Below are 19019 nucleotides of genomic sequence, written 5' to 3'. Positions count from 1 at the left end.
TTCTTTCTCTGCCTGAAAGAGTTAAATATCAGGTATGTAAGTGGCTGACTCAGTCCTGACTCAGACAGGAAGTGACTACAGTGTGACCCTCACTGATAAGAAATTCCCCTTTTTTACCTCTTTCTTGCTCTCAGAAGCCATTTCTGCTAGGAAAGTGTTTTATAGTTGGAATTTCTTATCAGTGAGGGTCACACTGTAGTCACTTCCTGTCTGAGTCAGGACTGAGTCAGCCACTTGCATACCTTATATTTAACTCTTTCAGGCAGAAAAATAAAAAAAGGAACACAGCATAGTTATCTGTGTGCTAGGCACTGTACATACACATGTCTATCTCATTATGTCACATTTCAGTTGGGGTATCCTTTAAAGTCTGAAACGCCTGATCTGCTGCATGCTTGTTCAGGGGCTATGGCTAATAGTATTAGAGGCAGAGGATCAGCAGGACAGCCAGGCAACTAGTATTGCTCAAAAGGAAATAAACATGGCAGCCTCCATACACCTCTCTCCAGTTCCCCTTTAAGACGTAAGAATACAAGAAGTTTTGAATCGGGATGATACCAATTAAGACTGCAATGACCAGAGCCCTTATCTTAAAAAAAAAAAAAAAGAGGGAGGAAAAAGGAAATGGGGGGGGGGGGGGGGGAGAGAACTCTACAGCTTCGCTTCGCTTGGCCCTTCCCCTTTGTATCCAATCTCATACGACCAGCAATGCGTCTTTTAAGTTTGAGCTCTATCCTAGGATATATCCTCCTTAGTCCATTGCTGGATAACTCTCCACTACCACCTAACATACCTAAACTACCATGGGCTAGCTAATTAGGAGAATACAGTATAAAGAAGAGAAGAGGATCCATGAGAAGAAAAATTAAAAAAATACCATAACAGAAAAAAGAATACCTCAAGAAAACAGAATTCACCCTCCATCCCCACCCTTTCTGTCTTAAGGTCGATTCCTGGTCCTCGCTTTTCTCATTCTGCCCTCCTCTGTCTACCTATCCATTTATACCCCGTCCACGGCCCTAGTCCAAATCCAGTGCCTCCCCTTCCTAGCCACCTCTCCCACTAAACTCTACCCACTTATTATACATGAGATCCTCCATCCTATGGATATGGTCCACTTCCTCCTTCCACTCAGACAGATGGGGGCAGGGGGGACTTCCAGTGTCTACTAATCACAATTCTAGCGGCATTTATTAGATGCATCCCCAAAGACACCCTATATGTCCTCAGGCCCGCGGTGTTAAGATGTAAGATATATACAGCTGGGTCATCCGAACACGGGATTCCCGCCAGGTCTCTTAGATGTTGTTTAAGCGCCGTCCAGAAGGGTTTTAACACCTTACAGGTCCAGAACATATGTAGCATATCCCCCCTTTCCTCTCCACATCTCCAACACATGGGGTCAGTTCCACACACCCTATTCAACCTGTCAGGGGTATAGTACCACCTCATACTCCCCTTTATAGCCCGACTCCTGGATTCTAGAAGAAATCGAGGCCCAGTGTGTCATTTTAATTACTCTTTCCCACTGAGTTTGAGTTAATTCCCTCCCCAGGTCCTTTTCCCAGTTTACCTTGTTATGTCTGAGTGTGATCCACCCCGGCCCCCAACAAAGCATATATCCTGGCCAGGGATCCCCTCCTCCGTCCCTCCTCCAGGCAGAGCTCCTCAAAACCTGTCAGACCTCTAGACAGCTCCTCCTTACCACTCAGCGAGAACAAAAAGTGTCTAAATTGTATCAAATTCCAATAATTAATCCTCTCTAATTTTAAAGTCTCCCAGTGTTCTCCCCAGAATTATTTTCCAGCCGGGTGGCATGAAAAAGCAGCCGGGTGGGTAGAGATGAAAATGCAGGGCAACTCTGCTTACAGCATAGGAGGTGGTGAGAAGGTGAGCCAATGACAGCCGGGTGGTCACCAAATCTAGCCGGGTGGAGCACCCGGCTAAAAGAGCCTGGGGAGAACACTGTCTCCGCTACCTCTTTCATTTTTCCAGATGCCATTTGCTATTAAGGTTCTTAGCTGTAGTTCTCCCCATCTTGCCATACTTTAATATTACCCCTCTGACATCCCCACAAGAATTTGCGGTTTCCCAATATGGGCATCGAAGGGAAGGGATTTGGGGAGATCCCCACGTTAGACCTCACTCTGTCCAGCACTTTAAGTGTGTGGTCGACCAATACCCCTGCTGGAGAACAGGAGCTTGGAACATAAGGGAGCCATGGAGCACCTCCAGGGAGTCTTTCAATAGTTCCTGTTCTAGGTGGACCCACTGCTTAGTTTTACCATTTGTACACCAGTCTACCACCCTTGTCAGAATGGCAGCTCTAGGCCACCCTTACTTTTTGGTTGAGTTAATGAGGCAAATTTAATCCTCGCAGTTTTGGACAACCAAATAAACTTTGTGAAGGCCCTTCTGACCTCATTGAAAAAGCACACAGGCAAGGGGGGGGGGGGGGAGTCTGAAAGAGATACAGTAGCCTCGGCATCACATTCATCTAAGAGCCTCAATTTTCTTCATTTATCCAGGTCTCTTTGTAAAATATCCAACATTGGATAGTAATTTAGCCTCACCAGATCCGGTACACTAGCTGCTAATCTTATTCCCAGATATTTTAGGGACTTCCCTCACCCACTTAAAAGAGACACTCCTGGATATGTTTCATTTCATCCGACCTCATACCGATGGCCAGGGCTTCACACTTGTCCCAATTTATTTTCATATTTGATACCACTCCATATTCTTCGAAGGCCTTAAAGGATACCACAGCTGACAAAAACCGCCGGCAGGAATATTAGAGGAACGGCGGCAGACGGAGGGGGGCAGGGGGCGCTAAAGGTATGGGTTTGTAATTCCCCACACAATGCAGCAATATTTTTTGTCAGCTGTGGTATCCTTTAGGCTCCCTGCACATTGCAAATCCGTTTTCCCGATTCTGATTCAGTTTCCGATTCCGATTTTCCCTGAATACATTCAACAGAAAAACGGATCAGAACACGCAGCATGCAGTAAAGGTTAAAAATCTGAATCGGAATCAGAAAAAACGATTAAAAAGCGGAATCTGAATCCAGGTTTTTGTAATGTAGAACAGCATATCGTCGGCAAACGCCGCTACTTTGTTTTCCGTCTTCACAATTTTTACACCCGATACATCTGGATTACCTCTAATAGTCCTAAGAAAGGGTTCAAACGTGAGAGCAAATATTAAGGGGGACAAGGGGCACCCCTGACGGGTCCCATTCCGCAAATCAATAAGGGGTGACATCTCTCAATTTACCTTTACCCTAGCTTTCAATCCTCCATACAAAGCCAATATACAGGGTCTCATATCTTCTCCCAGACCTATAGACTTTAGAACCACCTCTATAAATCCCTACCTTACCCTGTCAAATGCTTTTTCAGCATCGATGGACAGCAAAACCACAGGGCCAGGTGAGGATCTTGCCCACTGAATCACATCTATGGATCTTATTGTGTTATCCTGTGCTTCCCTCCCCTGCACTAATCCCACCTGATCGTAATAGATTACCTTCCTCATTATATGAGACAACCTATTGGCCAGGATTCTTTGCAAAGATCTTTAGATCGACATTTAAGAGGGATATGGGTCTATACCCTGCACATGAGGAAGGGTCTTTACCCTCCTTCAATATCACGGATATATGCGACACTAAAGACTCGGCCAAATTTCCCCCTCCGTGCTCCTCTCGATCAATGCATTAAGTGCTCCGAGCCAATAGGGCAGGATCTCTATGAATTCTCTATAATAGTCTAAGGTAAACCCGTCAGGGCCAGGAGCCTTCCCCCTCGACATTTGCCCAATCGTCAGTTCTTCCCCTGAAATCTTCTCTTCCGTTGCACTAGACTCCTTAGGATCAATGCCTTCCATGCCCGAGGCCACTACATACCCCTCCATTCTCTCCCCGTCCCAAGCCGGATCCTCCTTTATCCCATACAGTTTATCGTAATAATTGCCAAACATCCTAGCCAGGGATTCATTTCTATAGTGTTTTTGGCCCTCTGTGTCACACAGAAAGGGGACATAATTTGCGGTTTGTTGCTAAGTGTCCTCGCTAGCTGTCTACCCCCCTTATTTTCCGAATTCGTATATACTATGTCTACATCTGTACACAGCATATTTAGCTTTTGTAAAGAGTACACTTTTAAGTTTTTCTCTTTTACTCGTTAGTTTCTCCAATAAATCCTGGGACAGAGACTTTTTATGTAAGGCTTCCAGTTCTTCTATCACCAAGAGACATGTTGCCCACCTCCCTCTCTCGTTCTTTTTTTTTAACCTGCTCCCCTCCCTTATTAATACACTTCTTATAAACAGGTTTATGGGCCTCCCACAAAACCATCGGTGAGATCCCCTCTCTATCATTCTCAGGGAAATAATTATTTCGTTCGTTTGTTATTTTTTTTCCCACTATATTTTTGTTTTTGAGGAGAGAGTCTTTCATCCTCCAATTCCAGGGGCCCTCTCTTCTCGGTCTATATCCTAGCTGCAATCTAATGGGTGAGTGGTCTGATAGTACATTAATTTTTTCTGATTTGTAAATTATGTGACCCGAATAAATTAATCGATTTGTGAGTAGGAACTATGAGGGAAGGAGTAAAACGTATAGTCTCTGGAGGTAGGATGCTGGATACGCCATATATCTACCAGTTAACGCTTAGTAAGTTCCCGTGTAATCCTATGTCGGTTCCTCCTAGCCCCAGAAGCTCTGCCTGAAGAAGTCTAGAGACGGATCCATGACCATGTTGAAGTCCCCTGCTATCACTATAGATCCCTCAGAACTCCTCTAATCTCCTTAGAAAATGTTCCAAGAAACCCTCTTGACCTGAATTAGGGGCGTATAACACCCCCAGAGTCATCTTAAGGGAATTAAAGATCCCCTTGACCAACAAATCTCTCCCCTTGGTGTCTCAACTTCCATCCCTTCACTTCTAACGTTGTTTGCCAACTGTATTGCCACCCCTTTACTTTTGGCCTCTGAATTTTTACTGTAAAACACTGTAGGAAACCTTTTACTAGAGCTCTTCGGGTGTTGGTCACCCTTCAAATGGGTCTCCTGTAAAAAGTCAATTTGGGTATGGGACTTCTGCAGGTTCCGTAGTAACAAAGACCTTTTTTCTGGTATATTGAGGCCATGGACGTTTTGGGAAAATAAATTAAGCAGGGTCATGTTACCAGAGCTTCCCATTTCTTCTATGATACCAGGAACGACCGTAGACAAACCGTGACCCCCCTCCAAAGAAAAGGAAAATACACCGTGCAAAAAGGGATAAAGGACTGGGACAAGAGAGCCTATCCGTTTTTTTGATCAGAGTGGACGTCCACTATTCCCATTAGATCGGGGATTCAGTCTACTACTCACTTGGAGAGGTACACTACCTCTCATGGTGTGGGCGATAAACCTCACTAGAGGGTGAGGTCGGAACATCACAACCCATGTCTGCCCTTTCCTCCCCCTAGGGACGCTCCTCACTTCTTCTACCCTTTTCTACTCTCAATCTCTTCTTTACTATTTCCCCCCTCCTCCTCCCGTGTACCTCATTAACTCCAGTGCCCCTTTGTACTAGATCCAGGGAAATGGGCCATGTCAAGCGATACACATCTCAATCCTCTCTTTGACAGAAATTGTACCCCAGACCCTGACCCGGTTCAGATACCTCCCTCACCTCCCTCCCCATGCATTTTCCCCACCAACTCCACCCCCTCCCCCCTGTGGTTGGAAGTCGAGGGTGCGCCCCAGCACCACCTTGAGTCCCAACCCTCTACAAACTCTCCCCCAAAAAGAGCAAAACCCAAATCACCTTTACATTTCAGACAAAACCAGAAAAGAGCAAAGTATTCTCTAGACAACATCTTCGTACTACACCATCTATTATCATTTTGTAATCCTGTGTCTTATTATTAGTGCCTCATCCTTCCCCCTTCACCTCCATCTAGCCCCCAAGGCACCTAAAATTCTAGTGTCATTTTACAATTAGTCCTTATTCCCATAGTGAGAGTGGTCCCCTATCTGTTACATACCTCCCTTGTTATTTATTTTATCATTTACACTATTGTTTCTATATATTTTAATCATGTGTGTCACACTTGTGACCATATGTGTTACACCTTTATCCTAAATCTACCCTAGCCCTCCCACCACATCACCCCTAACACCCCCGTCTCATTCATATCTCCAAGAGTCAATAATAGTGACCTCCATCCCTCCATGTAAGTATATTCTTTACACCCCCCCCCCCCCCCCCCCCCCCAGTGAGCTTAAATATTCAAGAACCCCCCCTCCCTTTCTTTATCACCTTTTTAGAAATTCTACTTATATAGACCCCTTACTAAAGTACACCCCCCTAATACCGAGTCCATTTCACCCTAAGTTATTTCCCCACCACCTCCCCTCACTCAGGTGTTTCTTTATATCTGTGCTCTTAAAGAGGCACTTAAGTGAAAAAAAAACGAGTTCTACTCACCTGGGGCTTTCCTCAGCCCCCTGCAGCTGATCGGTGCCCTCAACGTGTCTCTCCGATCCTCCTTGTCCCGGCGGCGACCACTTCCGGTTTCGCCGTCAGGACCCGACAGGCTTGGAACGCGAGTGATTCTTCGCCTTCCCAGCAACAATAGCTCCCTCTAGGTTGCTATAGCAGCATAGAGAGCTGCTATAGCAACATAGAGGGAGCTATTGTTGCTGGGAACGCGGAGAATCACTCGCGTTCCCAGCCTGTCGGGTCCTGACGGCGAAACCGGAAGTGGTCGCCGCCGGGACCAGGAGGATCGGAGAGAGATGTCGAGGGCACGGTCAGTTGCAGGGGGCTGAGGAAAGCCCCAGGTGAGTAGAACTCGTGTGTTTTGTTTTTTGTTTTTTTTTAACTTAAGGTTCACTTTAATGCAAAACTTAGCGACCAAACAGCATCACCATATTATACAAGTTCATACATTTCATCAACCTTTAATCCCCTCCTCCCTGGGTCAAGAACCGTGAGTCCCAACTTCCCTTAGCCCTCCACCCCTCCTTTAAATCATTGCCCCATCGTCAGTGTTCTCTCCCTCCAGGTGGACAGCGACTGTCTCCACTTTTTGTTACCATAGCAGGGAGAGGTGGCGTAGAGGGGGAAAAAAAATAGTCCCACTAAGATGAGCAGCAAAAAAGGAAGAAAAATTTTTTCAAATACAACAAAGTTCCAAGTACATTCCTCAATGCTATCTTCGGCGGTCCTGCCGCATCTTACCCATCATAATGTTTACAGGATCCCAGTCCTCCACGGCAACAGGTGTGATCTCCAGAACCCTAAAGAGTTCTGGTAGGTCCTCTGGATCTTTTAAGGTGAACACTAAGGAACCCTTTTTGGTAAGTAGAGAGAATGGGAACCCCCATCTGTATTGGACCCCCTCCTTCTGTAGCGCTTGCACTAGAGGCTTGAGAGCCCTCCTTTGCTGTAGGGTAGACGCGGCAAGATCCTGATAAAGCTGGATGCTCTTTCCTTCAAAAGACATACCCGGGTGCTTCCAAGCAGCGTACATAATGCCCTCCTTTTCAGCAAAGTAATGGAGACGACAGATCACATCCCTCGTCTTTTCGCATGTTTTTGGCACTTGCCCCAGAGCTCGATGGATCCTGTCTATAACTATGGGGTGATCTTCCGGCCTCTTCAATACTCGGTTTAATATACTTTAAGCTACCTTCCGTAGATTATCCGGGCTCACAGTCTCCGTATCACGTATCCGGATGTTTGATCTCCTGGATCTATTCTGCATATCTTCACCTCCAGCTCCGACCTCATTACTGGCTGTCTCGCGTACATAAAGCACGCAATACTGCTGTAATGAGGTCGGAGCTGGAGGAGGACTTAGAGCTGCGCAGACGCACTTGCGGCTGTGAGAACTGCGCAGCCGCGGCCGGACCTGGCGGCCATCTTCAGTGGGGCAGCTGAGGACGACCCGAGGGATCGGGTCGGGACCCCCACGAGTCTGGGAATTGATTTACAAACGCGGCGGAATGGAAGGGGGCATGCGGATGGAGTCCCCTAACGATCAAAAAAACTGAATAGGTATTTAACTTTTTTTACCATATTGGCCTCGTAAGTCCTTTAAGAGGAACCTGCTTATCTCTGCCCAGCTGCAGTTCGGCCAAAGTGTTTTTTATTTTCAACACCTCGGCTTCTAAGGCTCGCATTTTAGCTGACGTAGCCTGCTGCCTCCTCTTTAATCGCCTCCACTTCAGACCTTGTGGCCGATGGACTTTTCTCTGTGTGTTCATCTAAATCTTGCTTGGTCGGGAGTGCCTTTAAATAAGCCCAGATTTCCTCATAGTCTGCGGTATTCTTTGCCAATTTTATCTGCTTCGAAGGCAGCTCAGTCCCTTCTGCCCGGGCAGATATCTCCGCTATATTTTCTTTGATCCTCCAGCCATTTCAAGCCTCCCTGCTCTTCCCTCTGTCAACTCTACCCAGGGCAATTCACCGGCAGGGGGGCACTGGCTGACCTGCTTGGCTCAGACTCCGTCTGCCGCTGCACTCTTCTTCCCAATGCTTGCTGGCTGTTACCTTAGACTAGTACTCCGTGCGGTCGGTAACCGGGATCTGTAAACTGTCCTATCCGGGAAACCTCCACACCAGCCTGTTAGCAGAACTAGGGCTGGTAGTCTATCAGAGCAGTCCGGTCTTCCCGCGGGAGAAGCAGGTACATGCCACCGTTAGCCACGCTGAGAGCCGTGCCGAGGTTTCAGACCGTCCCCTGGAGGATGACGTGGGCACGCTCTCACGTCATGACGTCCACCTCCCTTCCTTACTGCATGCCAGATGCTTTAAGGACAGACAGTTATTGATGTCCTATGGACTGCTATTATTCCCAGCATGTTCAGTTTTTGTCAATTGAAAATCTTTGTATTTTGAATAAAATGGAAAGTTTCTTCAGAATTTTTTTGCAACAAGTGCAGGTCATAGCTACATGTTTATAGACTGCCTGTGCTCTCGCAGATCGACCATTTTGCTCCACAGTATATTTATCGGAGTGTGGCCAAGAAACCGTGAATGACAAGCCCGTGGAATCCAATGGAAGTTTTGGGGTTAAGAAACAAACAAACCCTACCACCTATAATACTGGAAATAGGAAGTTCCTACAATAATATACTTAAAAACAACTTAAGATTGCAGCAGTGGTGGCTACTTACCTCCTCCAATAAAGACTTGTGAATAGGTCAAAAATTAGCTTTATTAAAGGGAAGGTTCAGGGAGGGTGGGGAAAAAATAAAAATCAATTTCCACTTACCTGGGGCTTCCTCCAGCCCGTGGCAGGCAGGAGGTGCCCTCGCCGCCGCTCCGCAGGCTCCCGGTGGTCTCCGGTGGCCGACCCGACCTGGCCAGGCCGGCTGCCAGGTCGGGCTCTTCTGCGCTCCAAGTCCTTGTACTTCTGCGTCCCACGCCGGCGCTCTGACGTCATCGGACGTCCGCCGGGCTGTACTGCGCATGCGCAGTAGTTCTGCGCATGCACAGTACAGCCCGGCGGACGTCCGATGACGTCAGAGCGCCGGCGTGGGACGCAGAAGTACAAGGACTTGGAGCGCAGAAGAGCCCGACCTGGCAGCCGGCCTGGCCAGGTCGGGTCGGCCACCGGAGACCACCGGGAGCCTGCGGAGCGGCGGCGAGGGCACCTCCTGCCTGCCACGGGCTGGAGGAAGCCCCAGGTAAGTGGAAATTGATTTTTATTTTTTCCCCACCCTCCCTGAACCTTCCCTTTAAAGGATACCGGAGGTGAAAAAGGTTGGAGAAACGGGGATCAGGTATTTAGGGGGAGTGGTCTCTGCACATGCCCATGATGTAATGTGCAGAGCGCTCCTGGCTGCTGTAGGATGTGCAGTCAGGTTTGCATCTGCGCAGTGATGAGGACTTGTGGCGACCCAGAAGAAGCTGGGGGGGGGGGGTGGGTTAGGTGAGAAAGAGGGGTGTTGGTGGAGAACGCAGGGAGCGGTGGCCATCCCCCTGTTTCTCCAACCTTTTCTGCCTCTGGTATTTTTTAAGTGTAACATTGTGTTTCATTGGGGTAACCTGCTTCCTTAGTTCAGTGTTGTAATCCAAGTGTTATAATTAATCCAATGACCGCAAGTCATATTTGTAAAAAATGAACTGCTTTCAAATAGTTAAACCATTTTTATAAATAGGATCCAAGTGTCCATAGGCTGTAGTTTGACACTGAATGGATTCCAGACACGATTGTCTATTTTCTTCCAAGTCCGTGGTTCATTGGCTGATTCCAGTGTGAAATCCCTTTAAACCACATCCCTGGTATATTGTTGCCCCCCCCCCCCCCTTTCATATTTTTTTTATTTTGTGGGAATTACCGGCTTTTGCTGATTTTACGCATACGGGTAAACCATGCGTACAATTTTACGCATGCGGTCTTATTTCAGTCAGGAATTTACTGCAAGTGCATTTCTGCATGCGGAAAATGATTGTGAACAGAGCCCAATCTGTTCATAGTATTCAAGATCTGTTGGTCCTCATACTACATGGAAGTGGTACAATTGAGGAATCAAAACTGGATTTGTGTATCAGACTTAAAATGTGCACGGTTGCCAGCAGTTCTCTCCCTAATCCCGTGGTTTGTATAGGAATTTAAAGCAGCAGGGACAACCATACTTTCCCAGTGGAAAAAAAATGTAAGTAGATAACAACTTTAACAGATGTATTGTGCTGGCCACATTTTGATTTCAATGAATTTTATATAGTAAAGAGAATTCTGTTTCTGGCATTTGCCATCTTGATTCCCTCTGACTGAAGCCAATCCTGATGTCATTTCCTCCCTTCCTTTTTTTATTCCTCCTAGAAACTGCACTGTCATAGCTAGCTTGCTTTGTAAATGGATGTGAGCACAGCATAGATTAGATTTCATCCCTTAGCCAATCAATGACCAGCAGGATTGTGGGAGGGGTGATGACAAGCTTCCTTCTTGTTGGCAATGGCAAAAATTAGAGCCAGGCTGACTGAGATGAGATTTATTAAAGCTGAAACCTTTCTGAATAGTGCTTGCAATGCGGGGTAAGGTTGCAGGCTGCATATTAAACACATAGCAGTGGGTAAATGGAATTTATTTTGTGGCTGACAATCCCTCTTTAAAAAAAAATGTTGCCGCTAGTTTGTCAAAATGGAATGAAACTGGAGGAAAAGTAGGATAGTCAACCAAGTCAGCAAATACATGCTGGCTCTTTTCTGAGGCTGTGGGTGTCATCCGGTGAGGAATAAAGTTCTGACCCTACCCTCTTGCAGGAGCTTCTCGTCTCTCTTCTTGTCTGGTTAATAGTGCAATGCGGTGCCTTTCTCAGGTCACATTCTGTGCAAATTATACTAAACTTGTTTCTGTTTTTTTTTTTTTTTGTAGAATACCAAAATGGTTACAGGATGTAAGGAAGAGGATCAGACACCTGGTTATATCTTTCCAGAAGGCAAAGTTATGCCAAATACCATATTCGTTGGTGGTATTGATGTACAAGTAAGTGCTGCTTTCTTTTGAGAATCTTTTGTTGCAAAGTTGATGATCTATAAAGACCCAGACGATAAAATGAAATATTCCTCTTTATTCCTCTTTCATTTATTAACCTCCTTGGGGACTGCAGTGTCCAGGCCATTTTATGTAAAAAGGGCCACTGCAGCTTTAAAGAGTCTCTGTAACAACAAAAACCTCCCCTGGGGGGTACTCACCTCGGGTGGGGGAAGCCTCCGGATCCTAATGAGGCTTCCCACGCCGTCCTCTGTCCCACGGGGGTCTCGCTGCAGCCCTCCGAACAGCCGGCGACAGAGCCGACTGTAGCTTCAATATTTACCTCTGCTGGCTCCAGCGGGGGCGCTGTGGCGACTTTCGGCACGGAAATAGACGGAAATACCCGATCTCCGTCGGGTCCGCTCTACTGCGCAGGCGCCGGAAACTTGGGCCTGCGCAGTAGAGCAGACCCGACGGCGATCGGGTATTTCCGCCTACTTCGGCGCCGACAGCCATCAGAGCGCCTGCGCAGGAGCCAGGAAGGTAAATATTGCGTCACGGCTGTACGGAGGGCTACAGCGAGACCCCCGAGGGACGCAGGACGGCGTGGTAAGCCTCATTAGGATCCTGAGGCTTCCCCCACCCGAGGTGAGTACCCCCCAGGGGCCGTTTTGTCGTTACAGTTCCTCTTTAAGGCCAAGCTGCAGGGCCGCACAACAAAGCACACAAGTGATTTCCCCCCCCCCCCCCCCCCCCCCCCCCTCTTTTTTTTTCTCCCCACCAACAGAGCTCTCTGTTGGTGGGGTCTGATCACCCATTACTATTTTTTTTATTATGGACCCTCCCTCCGCCTACCAGGCAATCACTGTGATCAGCTGTCATAGGCTGTCCCCAGTACAGCGCTGCTGCAGATCCGCAGAGCTGTACATGCGCCGTCTAACAGTCTCCTGAGCGGCAATCGCCGCTGGGAGACTGAAGGCGAGGCGGAGCTCCGCCCCCGAGCAGGAAATGCGATCTCCTGCGAACTGCTGCCCCCGGACTTGACGCCGATCAGCTTTAGGCGGTACTGGGGCTGCCGCCACCCCCATCGGCGTGACGCGGTCGGCAAGCAGTTAAAGCATACCTGAGGTGAGGGATATGGAAGCTGACATGTTTATTTTTTAATACAGTAAAATCCTTTTCATAGTCCATTCCAATGGACCAGGAAGGGTAGTTTCCTACAGGGCTGTAGTGTCTGTACAAAAATCTCCCGACTCCTCAGTTTATGAAACCACAACTCCGACTCCGGGTAACCAAACTGGCCCCAACTCTCCGACTCCTTAGTCTAATATTTAACAGGGCTGTGGATTTTGTACAAAAATCACCCGACTCCGACTCCTCAGTATGAAACCACGACTCCGGGTGCCCAAAATTGCTCCAACTCCGACTCCACAGCCCTGGTTTCCTATATCAGTTTACTATATCAAAATTGGTTATACATTGTATATTTATGCAGACGCAATTGCTGGGGACTGAGTTTACTATAACGAGATTCTACTGCAGGGGTAGAGAGACAGATGTGGCTCTTTTGATGGCTACATCTGGCTCACATACAAATCAGTAGGGGTTGATTCACTAAGCTACACTGCTCAAGCAGCACAGCTTAGTGTGGCAGCGCAAGTAAAATTTTCAAAGTAGGCAATAGGCATGCTACTGCTGTAGCGTGCACTAATAACTTACTCGCACTCCCCCCAAAACTAACGGCTGCTCCAATTGTCCCACTCTGGACCCTGCCAGGTTTAGTGACTTTGTAGGACGAGATCCCCGCACATTGATTCTCCCAATAGGCTGCCTGTCACTTGACAGGCAGCCTATTGGGCCAAAATGCGGGTATCTCGTCCTACAAAGTGAATCAACCCCCAAGTCAGCTAGCTAATTGTACAATTGCTGATGTTGCTGAAACCCAAGAGAGGCTGAAGATATGTCTGACACTCCCACTGCCCAGCAAATTAACTGTTAACACATCACCATGGCAACAGGGACGTGAGCTCTACTGTCCCAGTTTAAGACATATTGTATGGCTCTCACGGAATTACATTTTAAAATGTGGCGTTTATGGCTCTCTCAGCCAAAAAGGTTCCTGACCCCTGTTCTACTGTAATGCACATTGCCTGGCTATCCTGCTGAACTTCAGCCCCTAATACTTTAAGCCATATATCCTAAAAACGCATGCAGATCTGATGTCTGACAAGATTAGCTGCATGCTTGTTTCAGGTATGTGACTTGTGCTAGGTTCACACAGATTTTCTTGCATATTTTCTGTCAGATCGATTTCCAACATGTCCAATCTGATTTCCGATGGATTTTCAGTTCACTTATATGGAAAATCGATCGAAAATCAGATTGGACATGTTGGAAATAATCAATCTGGCAGGAAATCTGCCTGAAAATGTCATGTTTGCTAGGCATTAGACCCTATTGACCAGAAAGGTCAGCAGGGCTTCCAGACAACTGGTATTGTTTAAATGGAAATAAATATGGTGGCCTCCATAGGTTTCACACCTCTGGTTCCTTTTTAAGGTTTAACATTTTATGTAGAGCTGTATATTAAATGGTGAAAATGACAAACCTGGATAATGTAAAAGATGCTTGACAGTGAAGACTCCTCTTAACCAATTAAAAACCTCTGCCACGCTTATCTACGCCCCTTTAAAATTCACCTGAGTCACAGGGGCGTAGATAGGCAACTCCTGTTGTGCGCGATCGCGTCCGCGTGCACGCGGAAGTGCATACGCTGGTCCGTGATTGGCTGATGGGAACATGTTCACAAAGCCAATGACAGTGCTCATTCATGCAGAATGTGTGTAAACATTGTATCAGTCGCTATGCTGTTATAGTTACTGAGATCACTCGTGAGAGGATCTCAGATAACTAACACAGCATTAGTGAGTGGACAGCATCAGTGAGGTTTTTTTTATGTTTTTTTAATAAATTATACCCCCCATTAAGCCCATTAACCCTTGCCTCCCTGAAATGTTAAAATTGCTGTGGTTTTCAGGTGAAAAACCCTGTGGTTGAGAAGTGGTTAAAGAGAACCTGTAACAAAAAAGTTCCCATGGTCAGATACAGTATAAAGGCGCGTACACACGCCATATGCAGGAGGGCCTGATGGACCCGTTGTTTGGAAAAGTACGGCGTGTGTACGCGCTATAACATCGTGCTCTGAAAGTGCTTACAGGTCCATGTATTTGCATACAGACCTGGTTGCACTTCAAATGATAGGTTGGCGAAAAGCGCACTTTCTACCTCCCCTGTCGCCACTGTAACAGTTGGGGGAAAACGCCAGTGTTGCCATGGTAACACAAACAGTGACATGCGGGAGGCGTCCATTTGGAAGAGGAGCTGGGTGTGCTGAACGTCATTGTGCATAGCAGATGCCCACTGGCTTTCAAAAGGTACGTCACCACCATTACTGCTGCAAATCTCACTGGGGGTTGCCTTTGCAGCCCGCCCAGCGTCCAGGAACCGCTGCAATGTGTGTATTGGTGGTTGCCTTAGCGTTAGCAACCCACCATGCATCCTGCACACGAAGCGATATCAGCAGCTGGGCCATAGGAAGAGAAAGGCAGACTTAAAAGTGCATCATTCACCAAGAACCCTGCCCGCATGTTAGAGACCAGCCTAAGGGACACCTTGTATAAAGTTCCAGGAGACAAGAAAACGCTTGTTTCAATAAAGAAAAAACATGCACAGCATATGACCTGAGAGTTTGAGGGTTAAGCAACTTGTAGCTGTACATTATGCAGAATTATTTGTTTTGTTAATGGCAGAGGAGTGCAAGGTTTGTGCACTAGTAATTCTGCTCTTGCCAGCTGGATCCTTGCTGTGTCCGTGCCCCGCATCCTCTGCAACGTGGTATGCGGAGTGTGTTGCTCAAGACTACCTGTGTCCCGTGGCTCGTGGAGCAGTGTGTGCAAGCAATGTGTCAGCGGTGAAATGATCAGGGATTCTCTATACTCAAGAAAAAGGGAAAAGTGCGGCACTGTGTCATATAATCAAAAAAGTGAGAAGGAACATCAGCAAGTCTCTCACCGTTCATGCCAGGTTCTTTCAGCCATATCACTTTGGGACATGTGCTCCGTTATAGGGAAGAAGAAAAAAGTGTCAAACTTGCAATCAACAAGAAAAAAGCACGTGCACCCTCCGTCCATTGCTGTTAGTGTTTAATGGCAATGACAAAACAAGGTGGCGGGAAGACATGGGAGAGAAGCGATGGCAGTTTCATGTCTGAGACACTTGGTCATGCTGCGTTCCACCTGATCAGGGATTCTTCCTGTGTGGCAATCGCTGTCTCATATCTGACCCCCATCTAGTGGCATCTTGAGACACAACTATCATCCTTGGGGCTGTATATTTCGGTATGGGGAGGGGGGCTGACTGGTACTGGGGACACATCTGGCTACTGTGGAGTGGGTAAATACAACAAAACCTGAACTCAAATATTAACAACAATGTATCCCTCTACTGAATCAATTATTAACACTTAACTTTTAATGTCTAAAAAAGATCTGGCTGATACTGTAACTATACACTTGCAGGTATTGCATGACCTACTCTGTAAGTAAGTAAATGGGTAGCAAAATGCTATCCCAGGTCCTATAGCAATACAAATAACATATAAAATCACACAACCCCCACCAAACAACCCGACATGTTTCACTTCTACATGAAGCTTTTTCAAGGGAAAAGTGCTAAGATAGTGCAATAGTGATAAGGAGCAAGATTACATTTAAAACAAGTATAAAGTATAGCCTATAGGCTCATAGCATTATAGCATTAATGCAGGCTGCTATAATGCTACGAGTCTATAGGCTATACTTTATACTTGTTTTAAATGTAATCTTGCACCTTATCACTATTGCACTATCTTAGCACTTTTCCCTTGAAAAAGCTTCGTGTAGAAGTGAAACATGTCGGGTTGTTTGGTGGGGGTTGTGTGATTTTATATGTTGTTTGTATTGCTATAGGACCTGGGATAGCATTTTGCTACCGATTTACTTACTTACAGAGTAGGTCCTGCAATACCTACAAGTGTATAATTACAGTATCAGCCAGATCTTTTTGAGACATTTATTAAAAGTTAAGTTTTAATAATTGATTCAGTATAGAGGGATACAGTACTGTGGAGTGGGCTATACTGGGAAGGGGGCTTATACGCGAATCAATCACTTCTTCCTGGTTTCTGAGGGAAAAGTGGGTACCTTGGCTTATACGCGGGTTGGCTTATATGCGAGTATATACGGATAAGCACAATTTTGAAGTTTTTTTTTTTCACTTTTTGTTTTTTTCACTTTGAAGCAACAATGTGTATTTTTCCCAAAACTATTTTCAATGTTTATTGTGTAGAGGCACCAAATGTGTGTATTTATTTGTAATTTGGTATCATGGTCACATAAAAAATGGAAGTATTTGGGTTTCAGAAGACTAAAAATGTGAATCAAGATTTTAATTTATTTATTTATTTATTTTTTGCACCATACTTCATTTATAGCAGGGCTAAGGGTACAAGACCAATTAAATATCCCCACAAATTACCCCATCTACAAAAGTGGACTCCCCAATGTATTCAAGGGGTATAATTTGTGATTTGGCCCTCTGGTCTTTTTTCCATTTATGTTGATTAGAAGAATTTGATTAAAAAAAAGTAATGAAACATTTTTTTTTAAAACATGCTACTTTGACACAAACAATATGAAATTTTATTCAATGTTATTTTCGGTACAGTTCCTCTTTAACCTCCTTGGTGTTCATTTTATTTCCAGATTTTAGTGTCTGAAAACGGCGCAATTTTTTCACACGCTTTTAGACATTATAAAATCATACTGCTAGATAATCTGTGGCAGCTCTGCAGATTACACCCCTCCCATGGATCTAGCTCAGGGTTACCGCTCTGAGTTGCGGATTTCCGTCCTGAGCCCGACTCTGGGCTACCGCTAAGGAGGGTTAATACATCAGTCCCCGGTTTAAGTCCATGGCGTAAATAAGGTTAGTTACACTATGTAACTTTTTTTTTTTTTTTAAACCAATCAATTTTATTTTTAAACACAAAAACACATTACAGAGAAAAAAGCGTTGTGCTCCTACAGGCAGGAGAATACAGTCAATTATGTAACACATTACCAGTATCATATCCACAAAAATACAAGAAATTATAAGCATAATGCATTGCAGTATATTATATACATATAAGGTAACGCCAACAGGCCAAGTTCAGAGTGGGAAGCGAAAATCTGACCTTTGCGCCTTGGATATATAACATTAGATCATAAGTATATGGTGTAGGAGAGCAACGCTTAGAGAGAAGAAAATGAAAAAAGAGAGGAGGAAGAGATAGGAGGAAGAGAAAGAAGAAAGGAAGGGAAAAAGGAGACTCTGAGCCCAACCCCGGACAACTCATAAACCTGCTCACAGTCCACATTTTCAAACGGCATAGTGCAGGAATACAGAGAATTACTGCTCCATAACGGTATCGGCCGTTGTAACATTATTATACCATGGCGCCCATATTTTATGAAGGCGTTGTAAACAGTTACGATTTTTATGTCATTTGATACAGAGGGAGGGCCCTATTAATGGTATGCTTCCAATAATTTATAGATGGTAGAGTATTACCTTTCCAAACCCTTAGGGCCCGTTCAGATCAGAAATGCGGATGGCTATGCGTGCGGAACGCGTGCGGACCGCAACGCGTACGAACGCATGGCCATCCGCGTTTGTGTGCGTTGCGTGGCTGATCCCATCACTGAAAAGTGAATGGGACAGCCACGCGTTTTTGCAAAATCTGCATGCAGCATGCGTTCCCGGAACGCATGCAGTGTGAACATCAGACATTGCACTCTATGCAATGTCTGATGTCGTGCGTTTTGGCCACCTGCACGCGTTTCCAAAACGCGGCTGGAAAAAAGAGGAGGATTTCTTTGCGTGCATAGAAGCATAACATACGAATTAGGTACTGTACGGGTTTACTGCATGTCTGATCTTCAAATCGTAACTAACCTTCTTAACCTCCTTGGCGGGTAATTTTTTCTGCAAAAATTGCAGAATTCCAATTTTTTTTTTTTTTTTTTTTAAAGTTTCATGTAAAGCTACCAGAGTGGTAGCTACATGAAACACCACTAGAGGGCGCATGTGGCCCTCTAGTCCGATCGCCGCCGGCAACAATAGCAAACAGGGGAACGCGTATACAACGCGTTCCCCTGTTTGGCTTCTCCTGTCGCCATGGCGACGATCGGGATGACGTCAGCCGACGTCCTGACGTCAGGGACACACGATCCAGCCCGTAGCGCTGCCCGGAACTCATTGATCCGGGCAGCGCAGGGCTCTGGCGGGGGGGGGGGGGGGGGGGCCCTCTTCAGCCGCTGCGTGCGGCCGATCGCCGCAGAGCGGCGGCGATCAAGCTGTGCGCGCGGCTAGCAAAGTGCTGGCTGCGCGCACAGCAATTTACAAAATGAAAATCGCCCCACCAGGGGCTGAGATCTCCCCCTGCGCGGCATAGCCCGAG

The 19019-nt window shown here is 46.2% G+C and overlaps 1 protein-coding gene across 3 annotated transcripts in view; it reads left to right on the top strand.

Moving 5' to 3' along the window:
• Positions 1 to 19019, top strand: part of DAZL (deleted in azoospermia like) — a 79557-nt gene that overhangs the window by 9682 nt on the left and 50856 nt on the right. For all 3 annotated transcript variants that reach the window (XM_068236099.1, XM_068236098.1, XM_068236100.1), the window contains exon 2: positions 11381 to 11491. In XM_068236099.1, coding sequence (XP_068092200.1) covers positions 11390 to 11491 — 102 coding nt within the window. In that variant the 5' untranslated portion in view covers positions 11381 to 11389. The remainder of the gene's footprint in view (positions 1 to 11380; positions 11492 to 19019) is intronic.

The sequence above is a fragment of the Hyperolius riggenbachi genome, chromosome 5 (genome assembly GCF_040937935.1).
Source record: "Hyperolius riggenbachi isolate aHypRig1 chromosome 5, aHypRig1.pri, whole genome shotgun sequence".
In the NCBI taxonomy this organism is placed as follows: domain Eukaryota; kingdom Metazoa; phylum Chordata; class Amphibia; order Anura; family Hyperoliidae; genus Hyperolius; species Hyperolius riggenbachi.
This window is presented reverse-complemented; position numbering and strand designations above follow the sequence as displayed.